Source organism: Chelonoidis abingdonii, chromosome 1 (assembly GCF_003597395.2).
Source record: "Chelonoidis abingdonii isolate Lonesome George chromosome 1, CheloAbing_2.0, whole genome shotgun sequence".
NCBI lineage: Eukaryota > Metazoa > Chordata > Testudines > Testudinidae > Chelonoidis > Chelonoidis abingdonii.
This window is the reverse complement of record NC_133769.1, coordinates 368,616,929-368,634,901: the sequence shown is the minus strand read 5'-3', so window position 1 is coordinate 368,634,901 and position 17,973 is coordinate 368,616,929. Positions and strand designations below refer to the sequence as shown.

Genomic DNA, 17,973 nt, shown 5'->3' with positions numbered 1-17,973 from the left:
ACATTAGTACTAAGCTTAAAGACTAGATAATAGCATATACTTTGGAGCTGTTCTCAGAAGCTGTCCTGAGAGATTTTTTCTTGACATCCTGCTCCCCAGTGGGGAAGCAACTGGCCATCGCTGACCTACTATCAACTACTCAATGCCATCTCGAATTTTAGGTAATGACATGGGATGTTATAAACCTATCGCTAATGTCTGTGGGAGCTTTCATAAATTGTCGTTGTAAATAAAATCACGTTTACTTGTATCGATCTTTCATCAATCGGCAGCAGTGTGTTCCCACTGATTTATTCCTGGAGTGAAGCAGTTAAGTTACCACTGCTTTGGCTTCTGAAAACCCTGGGTAACACCCTATTAACCAAGAAGGGCACTGATGACTTCATATTCGAACCGAAGCAGAGCCCTGAACATGCAGGGACATGTCTTCAAACGTCATAGACACTTGTGCACATGCACCCCCTCAGTTGTGCAGATCCCCTTATGCAGACATGTCTTAGGGGGTATTTGCACAATTAAACTAGGCACGTGCACACACACACACACACACCCTAGCATGTCCTTTCTTGAAGATCAGTCCCATACTATTGAATAGAGATGTAGTTATTAACCTCCTGTAAAATAGGAATGGGTTAATTTTCTGTTACTATTTGTGGCTATTCCCTACGCCCAATAGCAGATTTTCCTCTGTAATGAAGAAAGGCTCTGAATTCCCAGCGGGGCAGTAAAGAGGATTTCTTTAAGAGGTATAAATATCACCAGGCAAGTTGTCCTGGCAGACTGGAGAAACACGCAGATTGTGCGTGACTGTAGCATTCACTGACGGTGAAGAAGATACAGATGGAGCCAGGTGAGTCGGGGCAGTACGGATTTAATCAGGGGCTCAGTTAATGCACCATTTTTAAATGCACTGGAAAACTTTGCGCCAAATCCTGTTCTCAGTCATGCTGGTGTAAATATAAAATAGTCCCACTGATTAAAGCAGAGCTACTCTGGATTTACAGCACTGTAACTGAGCAGAATTTGGCTATTTATTAATGAACTATTTAATAACATGGGAAAAGGGCATTATGGGAATGGGAAGCACTCAGAATTCAAGAAATGCCAACGATAACACAACCTGAATTCTGCCCCCTTTGTCTTTAATGATTTGATTGCAAATTATTCTTCAATTAACACAACCTCAAATATTCTTTTCTACAACCTTAGACACACGCATGTGGTAACACTGTGTAATACTCTTTTCTCCCATGTTTACTTGCACTACTTTTGGCATCGCACCAGTCCAGTCTGCATCTCTTTGGTGACTTAGACTCTTTTGTAAAATTCACTTCTCTGCGAGGTCTGTTTTTACATAAATTTCAGCAGCAGCAGCCAAGGTCTCCTTGATTTCTTTTCAACCAGCAGCACAGCCTTCCTGCTGTAATATTCAATCACGGAAGCATCACTCAGGCAAATGACTGGTAATCAAATGTTGCAGCCTCATCTGCACAGGGCTCCACTGCAATTCGTTTATTACCAAGTGAGTTTCTGTTTCCATGGAATTTTTAAAATCTCCAACCTGTTTTAAAAAAATTGCAATTATTTTGCACACAAAGTGAATGAGATGCAGTTAGCTACGTGTGGGTCCAAAGAGTTGTCTGTGGGGAGCTATTGGAACCCACAGTCAAACCTGTTTGTGCGCAGAGAGACAAGGTGGGGGAGGGAATATCTTTTATTGGACCAACTTCTGTCTGCGGGACAGAGGCCAGATTCTGGGCCGTACAGAGTTCTGTGTCTCTCTCTCACCAACAGAGGTTGGTCCAGTAAAGATATTCCCTCACTCACCTGGCTTCTCTAATAGCCTGAGACCAATCCGGCTATGACAACAGAGCATAAACTGTGTACATTTATCAACAAGCCTCATTCCTAAGCTGTGTCCATGCGGCACTGACTGCTCACACGCTGCTACTGGCTCTTCTCTTTGGTTCCGGCTCTCAGTAGCTAATACAGAAATATTTTCTTATGACATTTCCATGTAAGCAACGGCTGGCAACTAATTGCCACTGGGCTATTATGTGCTTCCCAGGGACCGGGGAAGTGGTCCATGCGATCCTGGATGGGAGTGGAGGAGCCCACCCAACAACGGCTCTGTCTCAGATGCCGTGTAAAGGTTTGGGAACCTATAGCAAAGCCCTGGGCCTTGGGCAGACGTGTGCTCATGCCCCCAGGGCAGGCCAGAAAGGCCCTGGCCCTTCACAGCTGGGAGCTGTGGTTGCAGGGCACATGACAAGGGCAAACGTGAACGAGGGGAGAGCAGAGATAAGACTCCCTGCCTTTGAGGCACAAGGGACAGGTGGGAGAGAGGCAGAGTTAGGGAAGGAATTTTCTGCCCAGGCCAAGGGGACGGTCTGTGTGGGGAGTGAGCCCAAACAGGCCAAAGGGATGGGCTATTTCTGAACTTCCTGCTTCCCAAGGACAGGAACTGCTTCTCCCAATTGTGAGGCTCTAATAGAGCGGGTGGGGGGAAGGGGTGTGACTGAAGTCCCATGGGGGAGGGGGATGTGCATTCATAAGGAGAGAGTGAAGCAGTGGACACAAGGAGAAACTGGCTCTAGGACAGCACCCCAGATACACAGCATCTTGTGTGGAACATGCATCTGAAGGTGCTTTATTATACACGGCAAGAAATGGTACAATGCCAGGAACCAGTGGGGGTATCAGCGCTGCCCAGGAATAATTTAATGCCAGGAACAGAGAGGCTGAGAAATGAAGTGGTTTTGCAGACACAGGGATACAGGATGAAGGACGTTCATGGCCATCCCAGCCGGCTAACTCTGGCATCTGCACACGCACTGTCCCGTTGCAGTCAGGGGGAGCTGTGCTTATGTACACCAGCTACGGATCTGGCTCAATGAACTCTAAGCTCACCTAGTTTTATTACCATGAGGGCTCCATTCTTTTTACAATCAACTCTCAGAGAGAAAAATACCTGGACAACATTTCCCCAGTAGCGATGTTGAAGTAGGTTGCCTTAAACTGCAAACCGCACAAAGTGAACCTGGTTACCGTGCTTTGAAATGTTTCTTGGCCTGTGAGACTGAAATTCTCAGAGCGTTTTAGAGATAGAGCACAAAGTCTATATGACACTTAAGCACTGCAGGACTTTGCTTCCCTCTTTTTTTAATGAGTTTAAGTTTGTAGACTGGGAATTTGGAGACCTGTGTTCTATTTCCCATTCTGTAGCTGACCAAGTCTCAACTCTGTGCCTCGGTTTCCCCACCTGTACAGTTAAGGAGAACAATACTTCCCCTCCTTTGTGAAAGATTTTGAGATCTATGCCTAAAAGGCACTGTAGACGGGCAGTGATTAAAGTATTACGATTATTGCAACTTCATTAGGCAGACAGATAAATATTGACATTTTATAAGTGCCTGTATACAAATGCTAGAAGTCTAAATACTAGGTGGGTGAACTTGGGTGCCTGGTATTAAATGAGGCTATTGCTATAATAGGCATCATAGAAATTCAGTGGAATAATAATAATCAATGGCGCATGGTAATACTAGGGTACGACATATATTGGAATGACAGAGGAGGTTTTGCTGATGACCTGTGAAAGAAAGCAGAGTCAAATATAGTAAAAATCTGAAATGAATCAAACTGTACTACAGAATCTCTATGGATGGAAATTCCATGTTTGAATAGGATAGCAGTAGGAATATACTACCGACCACCTGAGCAGCTTGGTGACGAGGATTGTGAAATGCTCCAGGAGAATAGAGAGGCTACACATACAGAAATCTCCATAACGGGGGATTTCTACTACCCCCTCACACCAACGACTGGGTACATGTCACTTCAGGACGGGTTGCAGAGATAAAATTTCTAGGCATCATCAAGGACTCCTTCTTGGAGCAGCTAGTCCTGGAACCCACAAGGGGAGAGGCAATTCTTGATTTAATCCTAAATCGTGTATAGGATCAGGTCCAAGAGGTGAATACAGCTGAACTGCTCAGTAATAGCAACCATAATGTAATTAAATTTTACATCTTTGTGGGAGGGAAATACCAAAGGAGCCCACCACAGTAGCATTTAACTTCAAAAAAGGGAGCTACAGAATAATGGGGAAGCTAGTTAAACTTCAATTAAAAGGAAGAGTGACAGACATGAAATGTCTGCAAACTGCATGGAAGTTATTTAAAAACATCATAAGAGAGGCACAAACTAAAAATATTAATAAACTCTAAAAAAAACTAATAAAAACACATGAGGAGAGATTAAAAAGACTGGGAGTGTTCAGCTCAGAGAAGAGATAGCAAAGAGGGGGATATGGTAGAGGTCTATTAACTCATGACTGATGCGGAGAAAGTGAATCAGGAAGTGTTATTTACTCCTTCACATAACCCAAGAACTACAGGTCACCCAATGAAATTAATAGGCAGCAGGTTTAAAACAAACAAAGGCAGTATTTCTTCACACAATGCACAGTTAACCCATGAAACAGGTTGGCTGGGGATGTTGTGAAGGCCAAGAGTCTAACTGGGTTCAAAAAGAGAATTAGATAAGTCCATGGAGGATAGGTCCATCAATGGCTATAAGCTAAGATGCTCAGGGATGCAACCCCATGCTCTGAGTCTCCCTGTAGTTCTGACTGCCAGAAGCTGGGACTAGACAACACTCAAGGGATGGATCACTTGAAATTGGCCTGTTTTGTTCATTCCCTCTATAGCACCTGGCACTGGCCGCTGTTGGATGACAGGATACTGGGCTAGATGGACCATTGGTCTGACCCAGTAAGGCATTCTTATTACAGTTGTCATCTACACACACTGACCTCTGTTAACTCCCAGGAGACGCAGGTTTCCATCGCATAATGCAGGACGAAAGGCTGCTTCAGCCCAGGGTGCGTGCAATCCTACCTCTTCCATGGGGCAGCCCCACAACTAACGCTGCCCCAAAAGTGATGGATGAGGCCTGGGGAGAGTGCTGATTCAGTGCTCCCACAAGGCTCAGCCATCACCTGTCCCTCCCCAGAAGGAGATGCTCTTTACACCCTTCTGAGGCATAGGGGTGACCCCATTTGTGACCTCATCTCAGGGTTCTACTCAACCTTCTATTTCTCTTGCATTTAAACTCTTATGGGATGTTGACTAAAGCCATTCAGACAATGGACTAGTTGTCCTTCCAGGTCCCCAAAACTCAAACTGGGGATACAGCTGTGGTCCAGCTCTGAGGGGAAGCAGCAGTGAGAAGAGCATAGAGAAAAGGTCCTTGTGCACAGCTTGAGCAAATCCTAGGAGAGCTGTAGAAAAGATGGCCATTTTGAACTGGTTCCTGCGGTGAATGAAGCCGGGGAGGCCCAGGAGCTGGTGGAGGCCGGAGTGATGAGGCTGCAATTCTCCGTATGGGAGAAGGCAGATGGGGCATTCTGCATGAACTGGGGTCTGGAGAGGAACAACCTGCAGCGACAAAGCATTTTCATTGCCAACACTAACCCTCCATGTGGTTTCAATTCCAGCCTCTGAAATGGTCCTTGAAACCGACCGTGCACCATGTCATGCTACAATCACTCCAACCCCTCCAGCTTCCTCCTAATGGGCATTCCCGGGCTGGAGGTCACCCACTTTTGGATCGCCTTCCTGTTCTGTGCCATGTACGTTGTGGCTCTGCTGGGGAACTTCACTCTCCTCTTTGTGATCACAACAGAGCCTAGCCTGCACTTGCCTATGTACTACTTACTCTGCATGCTGGCCGGCATCGACCTGGTGCTCATCACCTCCACCGTGCCCAAGATCCTGAGCATCTTCTGGTTCCGCTCCCATGAAATCAGCTTCGAGTGTTGCGTGGTCCAGATGTTCTTCATCCACAGCTTCTCTGCCATGGAGTCGGGGGTGCTGCTGGCCATGGCCTTCGACCGCTACGTCGCCATCTGCAAGCCATTGCACTACACCACCATCCTCACCAACGTCGTCATCGCCAAGATAGGCTTGGCCGTCTTTTCACGGGGCATCGGCCTGTTGACACCCTTGACGTGCTGGTCAGTCGCCTGCCGTACTGCGGGCCCAGGGTCATCTCCCATTCCTACTATGAGCACATGGCGTTGGTGAAGCTGGCCTGTGGGGACATCACGCCCAACTATGTCTACGGGATAATGGCCGCAACCCTTGTGGTGGGCTCAGACTCCATCTTCATCGCCATCTCCTACATCCTGATCCTCTGGGCTGTCCTCAGCCTTTCCTCCAGGGACATGTGCCTGAAATCCTTCAGCACCTGTGGCTCCGATGTGTCTCCCATCCTGGTCTTCTACACCCCAGCGCTGTTCTCCTTCTACACGCAGCGCTGGGGCCAGAACATCCCCACGCACATCCACATCCTGCTGGCAGACTTCTACCTCTTGGTGCCACCCATGCTGAACCCCATCATATATGGCATGAAGACCACGCAGATCAGGGGCCGGGTGCTGAGGCCATTCTATCCAAAGAGATTCAGACTGTGCTTTTACCCTCACTAGCATAGGATGCTGAATCACAATGAGTGAGACGCAGAAGGCTCAGATAGGCACCCAGAGCTTACGATTCTGATCCAAAAGGAACCTTGGAGACCCTCAGGCTGGAAATCCCACAAGAAGATGCTCTCTTATGAAAGTTCTGGTGCTTCCTTCCATCCAGCTAGATTGGCAATCCTGGTCAAGACCCGGAAGAACAGAATCGCCACGAACACAAGTAATTATTTTTAGCAGAAGTTAATTCTGACCTCAGCTGGGGGATGAAAGTTTAGATCATTGCTTATTTTACCCGTACCACTGGCTCATATTTAAAAATGAAAATCAACAATGCTCCTTTTCCCAATAGCATCCGGTATAAGATTGTTCCCACCTCAGAGGCCAAGTTCTACACATAAATCTATCCCTCCATCCCTCCACCCATCCCTCCTTCCAATCATCTAGCATCAATCTGCATATCTACCTATCTGTTAGCCTTGAACTGCTGCCCAAGTGTGCCGGCTGCTGACTCCAACTAGCACCTGTGTTCAAGCGCAGAACTCCCCCTGGATGTATATTGTATCTTTCCACCATAGCTTGTGACTTTACTTGAGCAGTTACAGAAAAACTTAACTCGACTGTGTTGTGAGAGGAAAGCCAAAAAACATCACCCTACATTGCTCAGGGGTGTTTTTTTTAGTGAATCTCAGCCCTGCAAGTTACTCAGAAGCTGTTTTAAAAATTCTTAACAATGTCCTGACAGTCTCCTTCCTCCACTTGTAATGTCACCTTGTCTCAAACTTTTTGATCACCTGCTCTTTGTGTCTTCCTCAACTTCATGTCTGTTTTGTGACACTGTTAAAGACCATTTTAAGCTTCCTGGACATTCTATAACAGATTTTCACTCCATGCATCTGAAGAAGTGGGTTTTTATCCATGAACGCTTATGCCCAAATAAATCTGTTACTCTTTAAGGTGCCACCGGACTCCTTGTCATTTTAAGAGAGAAACTGTATAGTGCACAGTATGCACAATCACAAAAGTAATGAAAAATGAAATGCTTAAAACGTGCCATTTGGAAATTGTGGGAATACTGATCGTGTACAAGGACCATTACACTAGCCCTTGTTATTATTATTCATTCATATTGGTTGGTATTTGCACAGGGTGTCTCAGCAGAGCTCACAATGGATATGGAAAGGGGTGAAACCAAAGCTGGAATTAAAAGGTATGAGAAAGCCTTTGTCTCTCTGCCACCCTCAGGGCTGCACACCAGTATCTGAGCACAATCCTACTCAATGGATTTAAGAGTCACTTTCCAAGCCCCCGTTGAGGTGAACAAAACTCCATTAATCCTCCCTGGGCAGGTTCTCCCTTCTCTAGCCCTCATCGCTGCTGTGTCAGATGCAGGACTCCATTTTAACTATGATGAATATCATCAGCTATTCCCACGGGATTTAGGCCTGACAAACGGAAATAGCGCCAGGCCAGCTCCTCCTGTCACATGGAAAACAACACTAGGAAAATGAGGCCTTTTGGAAGTGGAAATGCTCTGCCTGTAACACACACGAGAGTAACCCGAGGCACTCAGAACCAGTCTTCCCTGACATCATTGTTGTCCCCACTGGTTTTCTATTGTCCATCCAACTGCATGTTTAATTTTTGATGGATGGTAACATGATGGGACACTCCTGTCAATCCAGGTTGGGACAACTGATGTGCCTTGAGAATGGGGGCTCAGGAGAGCTGCCTACCATCGAGGAGGGAGGGTATTTCTGTCCAGGAGGAATCCTTATAAATTGCTCTAAAATATAGATTATTCCAAATATTTTCATGTCTAGAATGTTCTTGACTCTCTGCGGAGGGGGAAGGGCCTCTGGGACAGCTCTCTAATCAGTTCTGGTTATGGAGAAAGCAGCAGAAGGAAAAGGAGGATACTGATTCCTTCATGTATCTTGTGCTTAATGAAGGAGGAAGTTCCTATCACTGGATGGGTCAGGAAGTGCGGTGGTTTTATAACTGGAGATATACACCTGTCTCCTAGAACGGACCTTACATTGAGTCCAGCCCCCTGCCTTCACTAGCAGGACCAAGTAGTGATTTTTGCCCCTGATCCCTAAGTGACTCCCTCAAGGATTGAGCTCACAACCCTGGGCCTAGAAGGCCAATGCTCAAACCACTGAACTATCCCTCCCCCTAGCTACACCCTGGCCCTGGGAACTAAGTGCTGGTGGGTTCGTTAAGTGGATCCCCAATCCCAACCTACATTCCTGAGAAAACCCTGCTTGACTCCTTCCAGGCCTAGACCCCTTGGTTCCCTCTCACAAGCCCTGAGGAGGCAGGAGTTAGCACCATGCAGAAATGCTGCACTCAGCTAAAAACCAACAATTGAATCTGGGCAGAGACGAGCCCTCAGGCAGCGAAAAGGACCATTCAGGGCCCCTGTAGGGAGTCACAAACACTGTCCTCCCCTCAGCTCCAGCACAAGTACAGAGTGCTCAGTACCTCAATATACAGCCTAATATTCACCAATGTGACTGAGTGTATGTCCACACTGGAACATAAACCCGGGCTTGAGCCCAAGCTCAGGGATAATGCCCCGTTGCATTTATACTTTAATTGCGCCAACTCAGGGCTTCAACCCAGGGTCCCAGGACCCTGCAGGGCTGGAGGGTCCAAGCTCAAGTCAAACTGGGACCCAGGATTTGAGCCCTATTTCTTTGCAGTGGAGCTGCAGCCCTGCTTACCTCATGTCCCAGAAGTCCAGTGGAAGTATCCCACAACGTCCTTAGTCTTTTCTATCCCAACAATCTACAAGCCACTCTACTGAAAACAGAAGACACCCCCTGACCCCGGACAAACAGCAGCTTTAACCCATTCTTTTCTGATCTCCAGTCTGCAAAACACACTGTCAGAGAACCCCTACACTTACAGAAACTTTTTAATTTTAAGAATAACTGAAATGTACAAACATCAAGAAAAGGAACTGTGCACCAACATTGGGTGGACCAGCATTTAACAGTTAAAGCAGGTGTTCAAAAGGACAGCAAGACCCTCGTCCTTTAGTTCAAAAGCTGGCTTTTCTCGCCTTTGCCCTCAGGAAAGAGGGCAAGAGAGATCAATAGTGGTGTCCCCCATGGGTCTGTACTGGGGCGAGTGCAGTTCAACATAGTCATAAGTGATCTCGAAAAAGGGGTAAATGGTCCCTTCTGACCTTAAAGTCTATGATTCTATGATCTTGGAGTCATTGTGGATAGTTCTCTGAAAACGTCCACTCAGCATGTAGCGGCAGTCAAAAACATGAACAGAACCATTGGGAAAGGGATAGATAATGAGACAGAAAACATTATAATGCCATGGTAGAAATCCATGATATGGCCACTCCTTGAATACTGAACGAAGTTCTGGTCAAAAAAAGCTATATTAGAATTGGAAAAGGTACAGAGAGGGCAACAAAAATGATGAGGGGACTGAAACGGCTGCTGTATGAGGATTAAAAAAACTGAGACTGCTCGTCTCAGAAAAAAGACGACTAAGTGGATATATGATGGAAAGCTATAAAATCATGACTGGCGTGGAGACCGTTAGTTACCCCTGCACACAACACAAGAAAGAGGAGTCACCCAGTGACATTAATAGGCATCAGGTTTCCAACCAAGGTCATGTCTACACTTGCTTACAGCAGCACAGCTGTGAGATAGTTGTGAGATGCATAGCTACATTATGCTGATAGGAGAGAGCTCTCCCGTTGACATAATAAAGCCAGCTCAAAGAGCAGCAGTAGCTATGTCGGTGGGAGAGCGTCTCCCGCCAACATAGCGCTGTGCACACGAGCACATATGCCAGCAAAACGTATGTCACTCAGGGGGGTGTTTTTTCACAACCCTGAATGACAAAAGATTTGCTGACATAAGTGCTAATGTAGATATGCCCTAACATAGGGAAGTGCCTCACACAACACACAGTCAATCCGTGGAACTCACTGCCAGAGGATGTTGTGAAGGCCAAAAGTATAAGTGTGTTCAAAAAAGAATTAGATAAGTCCGTGGCGGAAAGGTCCATCAATGGCTATTAGCCAAGATGGTCAGGGATGTAACCTCATGCTCTGGGTGTCCCTCAACATCTGACTGCCAGAAGATGGGAGTGGATGACAGGGGATCACTCAAAATTGCCCTGCTCTGTTCATTCCCTCTGAAGCACCTGGCATTGCCCACTGTCAGAAGACAGGATATGGGGCTAGATGGGCCTGATAGGGAAAATAAACCCACCCCCCCAATTACCTTTCTAATACGACAGGGAATTTACATGCAGGCCTTAACTAATGTCAAGCCCTTATCCAAACTATTGAGACTCCCTCTAAACTGCTGTAACTTCCTCAAAATTTGTTTATCTGCCAGCTAAACTTTGGGTGACTACAGTGTGGCAATAGACGCTTGCACAAGGTAACCGCAAGTAGGGGTAACAGAACAGTCAAGTCCAAAAGAACATCAACAGAAAAATGAGCTAAGTCGCTTGCAACATTGCAATATTCATGCCATATAGGAAAAATATCAGTCATATTTTGCAGTGTAAAATCCAAATAAGGCTGTATCAATGTGTGACGTGTTGCGGTTTTAATCTTTATAAGCTCAGTGAAATTTATAACAGAGAGAGTAGCTTAACCCTTGCTAGGGTGACACGCTGTCTCTCCAGGTGCGCATTTGTACTTGTGACATCAATAAACGTGCCTCAGGCTATCTGATTCAAATTCAATAGGGTGGTGGTCTTTTCCACAACAGGCCATTGGTCTGACCCAACATGGCCATTCTTATGTTTTTATGCTGAACATGTCTCTTCAAAAAGGCCTTTCCACCATAAGAATTAGCCCAGCACCATCAACATAACGCTCCATGCTATCCTCCACTAATAACAAAACACAGAAATCCTTATCTCGAATGGGGTTCCTATAATCCTAGAAGAGAGATAAGCCAGAGACCCCATGTAGGGACCTCACTACTGTGTGTGCATGGTACTCAGAGGCTGCAGTGTACGGCCGCCCTGTGATAGAGCTGCATATCACTGGGCTAAACCTGGATGCCTTTCGGAGAGAGAGGCTCTGGCTCAGACCGAAGTTATGGGCTTGATGCAGGAATTACGAGATAAATGTCCCTGGTTTGGGCTATGCAGGAGGTCAGACGAGATGATCATCCTGCTCCATTGAAAGCCACACTTCTGTGACTAGATAGATAGGAAAAGGGAGTATTTACTGTACTACCAGCCTCACTGCCCACATACCCATAGGGTCCCTGGGTCTCCCATCCAAGCCTGTCCATTGCGAAGCTGAGATCAGGTGGGATCATAGCACAAGGGGATATGGCTACACACACGTCACGCTTTGATAATACCATCCAGAGACACATGATGAGAAGATCCCCAGAGCAATGGCATTATTAGGGGATCCCTAGCACATGGCAGCTTGCTCAGTGGTAGCAGCACCAGCAATCTAGTGCCCCCTCGGTGTCTGTAGCAATGAATCTGGCCTCCGAACTTTAACCTGGAGAGAGAACCAAAGGAATAGAAGCGTGTCTTGCCAATTTGCAAGTTCTCACATAAAAGACAACGGAATCCCAGTGGGTGCGGCTTGGTGTCTCCTGGAGTTTAATAAGGATGAATTAAATACTCCTGCATTGCGAGGCCTGGCAGATCAGTGAGTGACACAGATTCAGCATGATCAGAGGAACCTCCAAGGGAGAGATACATGACTGCTGTAGCCAGGTGAGATCGATGGCCGGGGTGAGAGTTTTGCTTCTGAATGGGATCAGGAACCTTTCCTTAGATTGTCAGTGTAAATTGTCATTTGTGTTCTAGAATATAGGAGCGGCCAGACTGGGTCAGACCAATGGTCCATCTAGCCCAGTATCCTGTCTTCCCACGGTGGCCAGTGCGTCTATATATATCCCACCACAATGGTGCCCTGGACCATGACTGAGGCTCCTAGACACTAAGGTAATACAGATTATACTTAATAAAAATATACTAATCTGCTGTGCCTTGAAAGCAAAGCATGTGCCACTGACCCGCACGTGGTGAGATTCACAGCTCTTTTTGAACATAAGCCTGTATCTTGAAGAACTCGTCTCATTTTCATCGTTAATGTGATTTCTCCTCTGAAAAGCGTGTAGGGGAAAACAGCCCATTTTATTCATTGTTCTGTTTTCTGTGTGCATGGTGCCACCTCTGCTCCTGTGGGGTGATGCCCACGTCTGTGCAGAGGGCCGACACAAAGTCTAGGTACATGAGTGATACTGACAGACCCCAGTAGTTGGCAGTCGGGATCAAACCAGGGACCTCTGGAGCTCAGCACATGAACCTCTACCGCATGTTAACCTGTTAACTAAGGCAGGGCTGCCCAGAGGATTCAGGGGGCCTGGGGCAAAGCAATTTTGGGGGCCCCTTCCATAAAAAGAAGTTGCTATACTATAGAATACCTTATTCTTGTGGGGGACTCTGTGGGGCCCAGGGCAAATTGCCCCACTTGCCCCCGCCCCCGGCAGCCCTGAACTAAGGCTGTAGAGCAGACTCATTTTATCTTTCAAAGTGGTCACTAGATGGGACAGAACACCTCACCCAGAAAGTGTGTGGATTACATACTTCACCTAGCTGAGGAAGTGCATCCAGAGCTTCTAAGACTTCCAGCTGAAATCCCAGACAAGCCCTGACTTCTAACACTGACAGACCCCAGTCCTCTGCAGGCAGGATTGAACCTGGGACTTCTGGAGCTTAGTGCATGAGCCTCTACCGCATGAGCTAAAAGGTAACTGGCTGTTAGCTAAGGACGTAGAGCAGACTCATTTTCTCTCTTTCTAAGTGGGCTCAGTACCACCAGATGGGACAGAGCACCATACCCAGGAGGGGTGTGGGGTTACACATGAATCTAGTCTAATTCCTGCATAGCAACAGTCAGAGAATTTTTAAATAGAGCTTACATTTTAGGAAGGCAGCCAATATTCATTTTAAAATTCCACTGATGTGTTCCAATGGTGAGCTACCCTCTGATCGAAACGTGGGCCTGATTTCCAGTCAGAATTTATCTACCTTCAGCTTCTGCCACTGGATCTTGTCTGCTAGATTAAACAGCTCTTCTACTACTTGAAATTGGTGCTTATAGACCATCATGGCACCTCTTAACCTTCTCTTGCATAAGCTTAGCAGACTGAATTCCTTCGGAGAGAGACACGGTGGGGGAGGGAATATCTTTATTGGACAAATTTCTGTTGGTGATGAGATTAATCCCACTGCAAGACAGGCTTCCCATTCCCCAAATCATTTGTGTGGCTTTTCTCCGAACCCTCTCCAATTTTTCAAAGTGCTTTTCAAAATGTGGCTGCCAGAACCTCACACGGTGCTCTGGTGTCAGTCTCAGCAATACCAACCACAGAAGTAAAATCAGCTCCCTACTACAGCTCTGTAGTCCAGTTTTTCTACCTAGAAGAATCATGTCAGCCGCCGCAGCATTGCACCATAAATTCGTGTTCACTTGATGATCCACCACATCCTTACATCCTTTTCAAAGTCGTTACCTTCCACAATACAGTCTCCCATCCTGTAAGCGTGAGCTATCATCGTTTTCCTTAGATTCCTGACCTCACATTTGGCTGTATGAATATGAAAGTGTTTACTCTCCACTTACTAGTTGATCCAGATCACGCCATATCAGTGACCTGTTCACATCATTATTTACCACCCAACCAATCTTTGCATCATCAACACGTTTTTCTCCCAGATCACTGATAAAAATGCATGGGGCTTGTGCTGCACAGGTGTGAATTTCACTCCATGGTTGAAAATTTTTTGTCAAAGCAATTTTCTATCAGAAAATGCCATTTTTGACAAAAATGATTTATTTGGTATGAAATCATATCAGTTTTGGTGATTACAGTGATTGCTTGCTCTCCGTGTCCACTAAGGGTAGGACAAAGAATAGCTGGCTTAATTTTCATCAAAGGAGATTTAGGTAAGACATTAGGGAAAGCTTTCTAACTATAGCCAGAGCTCAGTTCTGGACTTGGTTACCTAAGGAGGTTGTAGAATCCCCATCACTGGAGGTTTTTAAGAACAGGTTAGACAAACACCTGTCAGGGATGGTTTAGGAATACTTGGTCCTGACTCAGTGGAGGGTGGAATGGATGAGACGACCTCTTCAGGTACCTTCCAGCCCTACATTTCTATTATCTCTGTGAAATTTTGTTGAGAAAATATTGAGGAAAATTTTTTTCTTAAAATATTAAAACACTCGGACCCTTTGGGAATGAAGCATTTCGAATTTTCATTTCAGAACAACTTTTCTTTCCAAAATTTACTTTAGTTTGTATTAATATCATTTTAAAATTGAAAGGCTGTCTGCCAGAAGCTGGGAATGGACGACAGGGGTGGATCACTTGATGATGACCTGTTCTGTTCATTCCCTCTGGAGCACCTGGCACTGGCTGCTGTCGGAAGACAGGATAGTGGGCTAGATGGACCTTTGGTCTGACCCAGTATGGCCATTCTTATTTTCTTATGGATAAAAAATGTAAATGTAACATTTCAAATTCATAGAAATGAAACATTTGGATTGGCCTACAATGAATTTGTTTTTAAAATTTTATTTCACAAGAAAAATTCAAAATTTTGGCTTTTTATTTTGATTTGAGACCAAAACAAAATCAAAATCTCAAACTTTGTGTCGGGATGGAAAATCCATTTTTCCACCAGTTCTATTTGAAACATTTCATGACATTTAAACAATAATTAAGTGTCTTTTCTCTTTTTATTCATAGAAAACATACTTCTTCAAAATGGCCTTGACTCCTTCCAACCACACCAACTCCAGCTTATTATCTTTCAGCCTTATGGGCATCCCAGGGCTGGAAGCTTCCCATGCCTGGATGGGGATCCCTTTCTGTTCAATGTACATCATTACACTGCTAGGAAACAGCATGATTCTGCTTATTGTCACGTTAGATCAGACCCTCCATGAACCCATGTACTATTTCCTGTGCATGCTTGCGGTCATCGATTTAGTCATGGCTACTTCCATTGTTCCCAAGATGCTCGGCATATTCTGGCTGAACTCGGTGGAGATTGCTTTCGATGCCTGTTTCACGCAGATGTTCTTCGTTCATTCCGTCACAGCTGCGGAATCAGGGGTGCTCTTGGCGATGGCCTTTGACAGATACGTCGCCATCTGTAACCCTCTGAGGTACCAGGCCATCTTAACGCACCAAATGGTGACACAGATAGGCCTGGCCATTCTGCTGAGAGCTGCCCTTTTCATGACTCCCGTCACCTGGATGATGAAGCGCTTACCCTACTGCGGCTCCAACGTGATTGCCCATTCGTACTGCGAGCACATGGCTGTGGTGAAGTTGGCCTGTGCCGATCCCCGAGCCAGCAGTCAGTACTGTGTGGTTGGGTCCACGCTCATAGTCGGAACTGACACAGCCTTCATCTCCCTGTCTTACAGGATGATTCTTCAAGCCGTCCTGAGGCTTGCCAAGAAGGAAGCGTGCCTCAAGGCCATTGGCACCTGCGGAGCCCACCTCTGCTTGATGCTGCTCTATTATGTTTCCGGAATGGCTTCCATATACACACAGAGCTTTGGCCAGGGGGTGGCTCACCGGACTCAGGTTCTGCTGGCTGACCTCTACCTCACCCTTCCCCCCATGCTAAACCCAGTCATTTACAGCATGAGGACAAAGCAGGTGCAGGACGCAGTGCTGAAGGTATCTGGGCCCAAGAAGGATCCAGTCTAAGGAGTGTGATCAGTCGTTCACCGGCTCTATTCAGCAAGGAGGAGATTCTGCCAACCTCACTCATGCAGAGTAGTGACCATGAAATCACTGGCACTACTGGAGACGTAAGGAGCTTCGCAACGCGAGTGAGCATAGAAGCATCTGGCTCCTAATAAGAGGCAGTTTCATCTAACGCTTAGAGCATAAGACTGGGTGTCAAGACTAAGCTCTCTTCATGGCTCTGACACTAATCTGCCGTGTGAACTTGGGTACATCACTCCACACACAACCCCTTTCTGTGCCTTGGTTTCTCCTCTCCACCCTTTGTCTGTCTCGGCTATTTAGACTGTAAATTCTTTGGAGAAGATGGGTCTGTACAGTACCCAACATAACCATGCCCTGATCTCTCTTCTCTAATCCAATACAAACAACGAATAACAACTATCTTCATAATATGAATTACATTTGGAATCCAGAACAATGCAGAATCGTTCCCTACAGTGTATCTGACAGCTTGTTTAAACCGCTCTAGTTAAGGTCACAGAACAGTGTCCATTGTGATCATCTGTATTCATGGTGCCAGAACTTCCGGGAACACCAACCATTTGCCTGCAATTTTCCAGGAGTGACATCTGCCTCGAGATTTTTGGGGATGGGGGATTGTGAAGATTTTGAATGACAAGAGTGAAGCCGTGGTTGAGTTTTGAGGGGCTTCTATTAACAGAATATTAATAAAGGTTTCCATTAGCAAAATATCAGTCTCAGATTTATTTTGGTGACGGGGCGGTGGATAATTCAGAAACAACTGAACTCATATGCTTGACCTTGTCCTGGTTCTGTTCAAGGTACGTGACAATATTTGTATTTCAATACGCCCCAGAGGCCTCGATCAGGGTCTGGTTGTGCTACATGTCTGTAACACAGTCAGCCTCCTCCTGAGGACCCCCTCCTGGCCAGGATGGTGCTGCAGTGCCTTGTCTCAGTTTCCCCTACAGCTCAAGGCCCATTCAGAACTGCACATCACAGACCAATGGTAATTAAAACTCTCCCTCTCTGAGCATCCAATTTATTTAGTCTCCACACATGGATCCTCCAGGCCCCAACCCCAGGTCAGTGCTTCTCTCCCCTTGAGCTGGCAGCCTCCAGTCCTCCTTCCCGGAGCTGGGTTCAGCTTGAAATATATCATTTATCCTCCGCAGCATGCACATGCAGCCGCTTCCATCTGCAGCTCCCCAGGCTTCTGCCCTGCCCAGCACTCTCTGCACTACAGAGCTGGAGTCAACCCCTCGCTCTCCATCAGACATCTCCCTTCTATCCTTAAGCCTGGCCCTGCTTTGTTAGTCACATGACCAAAATCATCTGCCCATCTCGGGAGGCGAGCTGACCCTGCAGAGGCAGCCGAAGGCCCCGTTTCCCCTTCAAGGACCAGCCGCCCTGTAACAATGCCCTACTCACCCTTGAGAAGAAAAACAGTCCCTGCCCCAAAGTCCTGATGGTCTTGGCACCCCACGAGAGACGCCACATGGACTTTGGCCCTCAGATGCAGACGTTGTGATAGCTGGAAGATAAACCGTGGAACCTGTGCAGAAGGAAGCATTGCCGGCTGCCACATTGTCCTCCTAAATCATTCCCCTGCCGCTTGGGGAATTGCACCTTTCAGCCCCATGCCCTTGAGCTGTCGCTTAGCCACACTGTACGGATTAAGCTCTTTCAACCTTTGCTCACAGCACCTCCCTCACCCTCAGTCACTTCTGTGTA

General features: G+C 46.5%; 1 protein-coding gene and 1 pseudogene across 1 annotated transcript; both read left to right on the top strand.

Annotated features, from left to right (window-relative positions):
* Positions 1–5,534: 5,534 nt before the first annotated feature.
* LOC116817220 (olfactory receptor 52K1-like) lies at positions 5,535–6,882 on the top strand (annotated as a pseudogene).
* An 8,397-nt stretch (positions 6,883–15,279) lies between these two features.
* LOC116817218 (olfactory receptor 52I1-like) lies at positions 15,280–16,236 on the top strand. The gene has a single exon (XM_032767105.2). It carries the CDS (start codon positions 15,280–15,282, stop codon positions 16,234–16,236), a length of 957 nt encoding a protein of 318 aa, XP_032622996.2.
* The last annotated feature ends 1,737 nt before the right edge of the window (positions 16,237–17,973 follow it).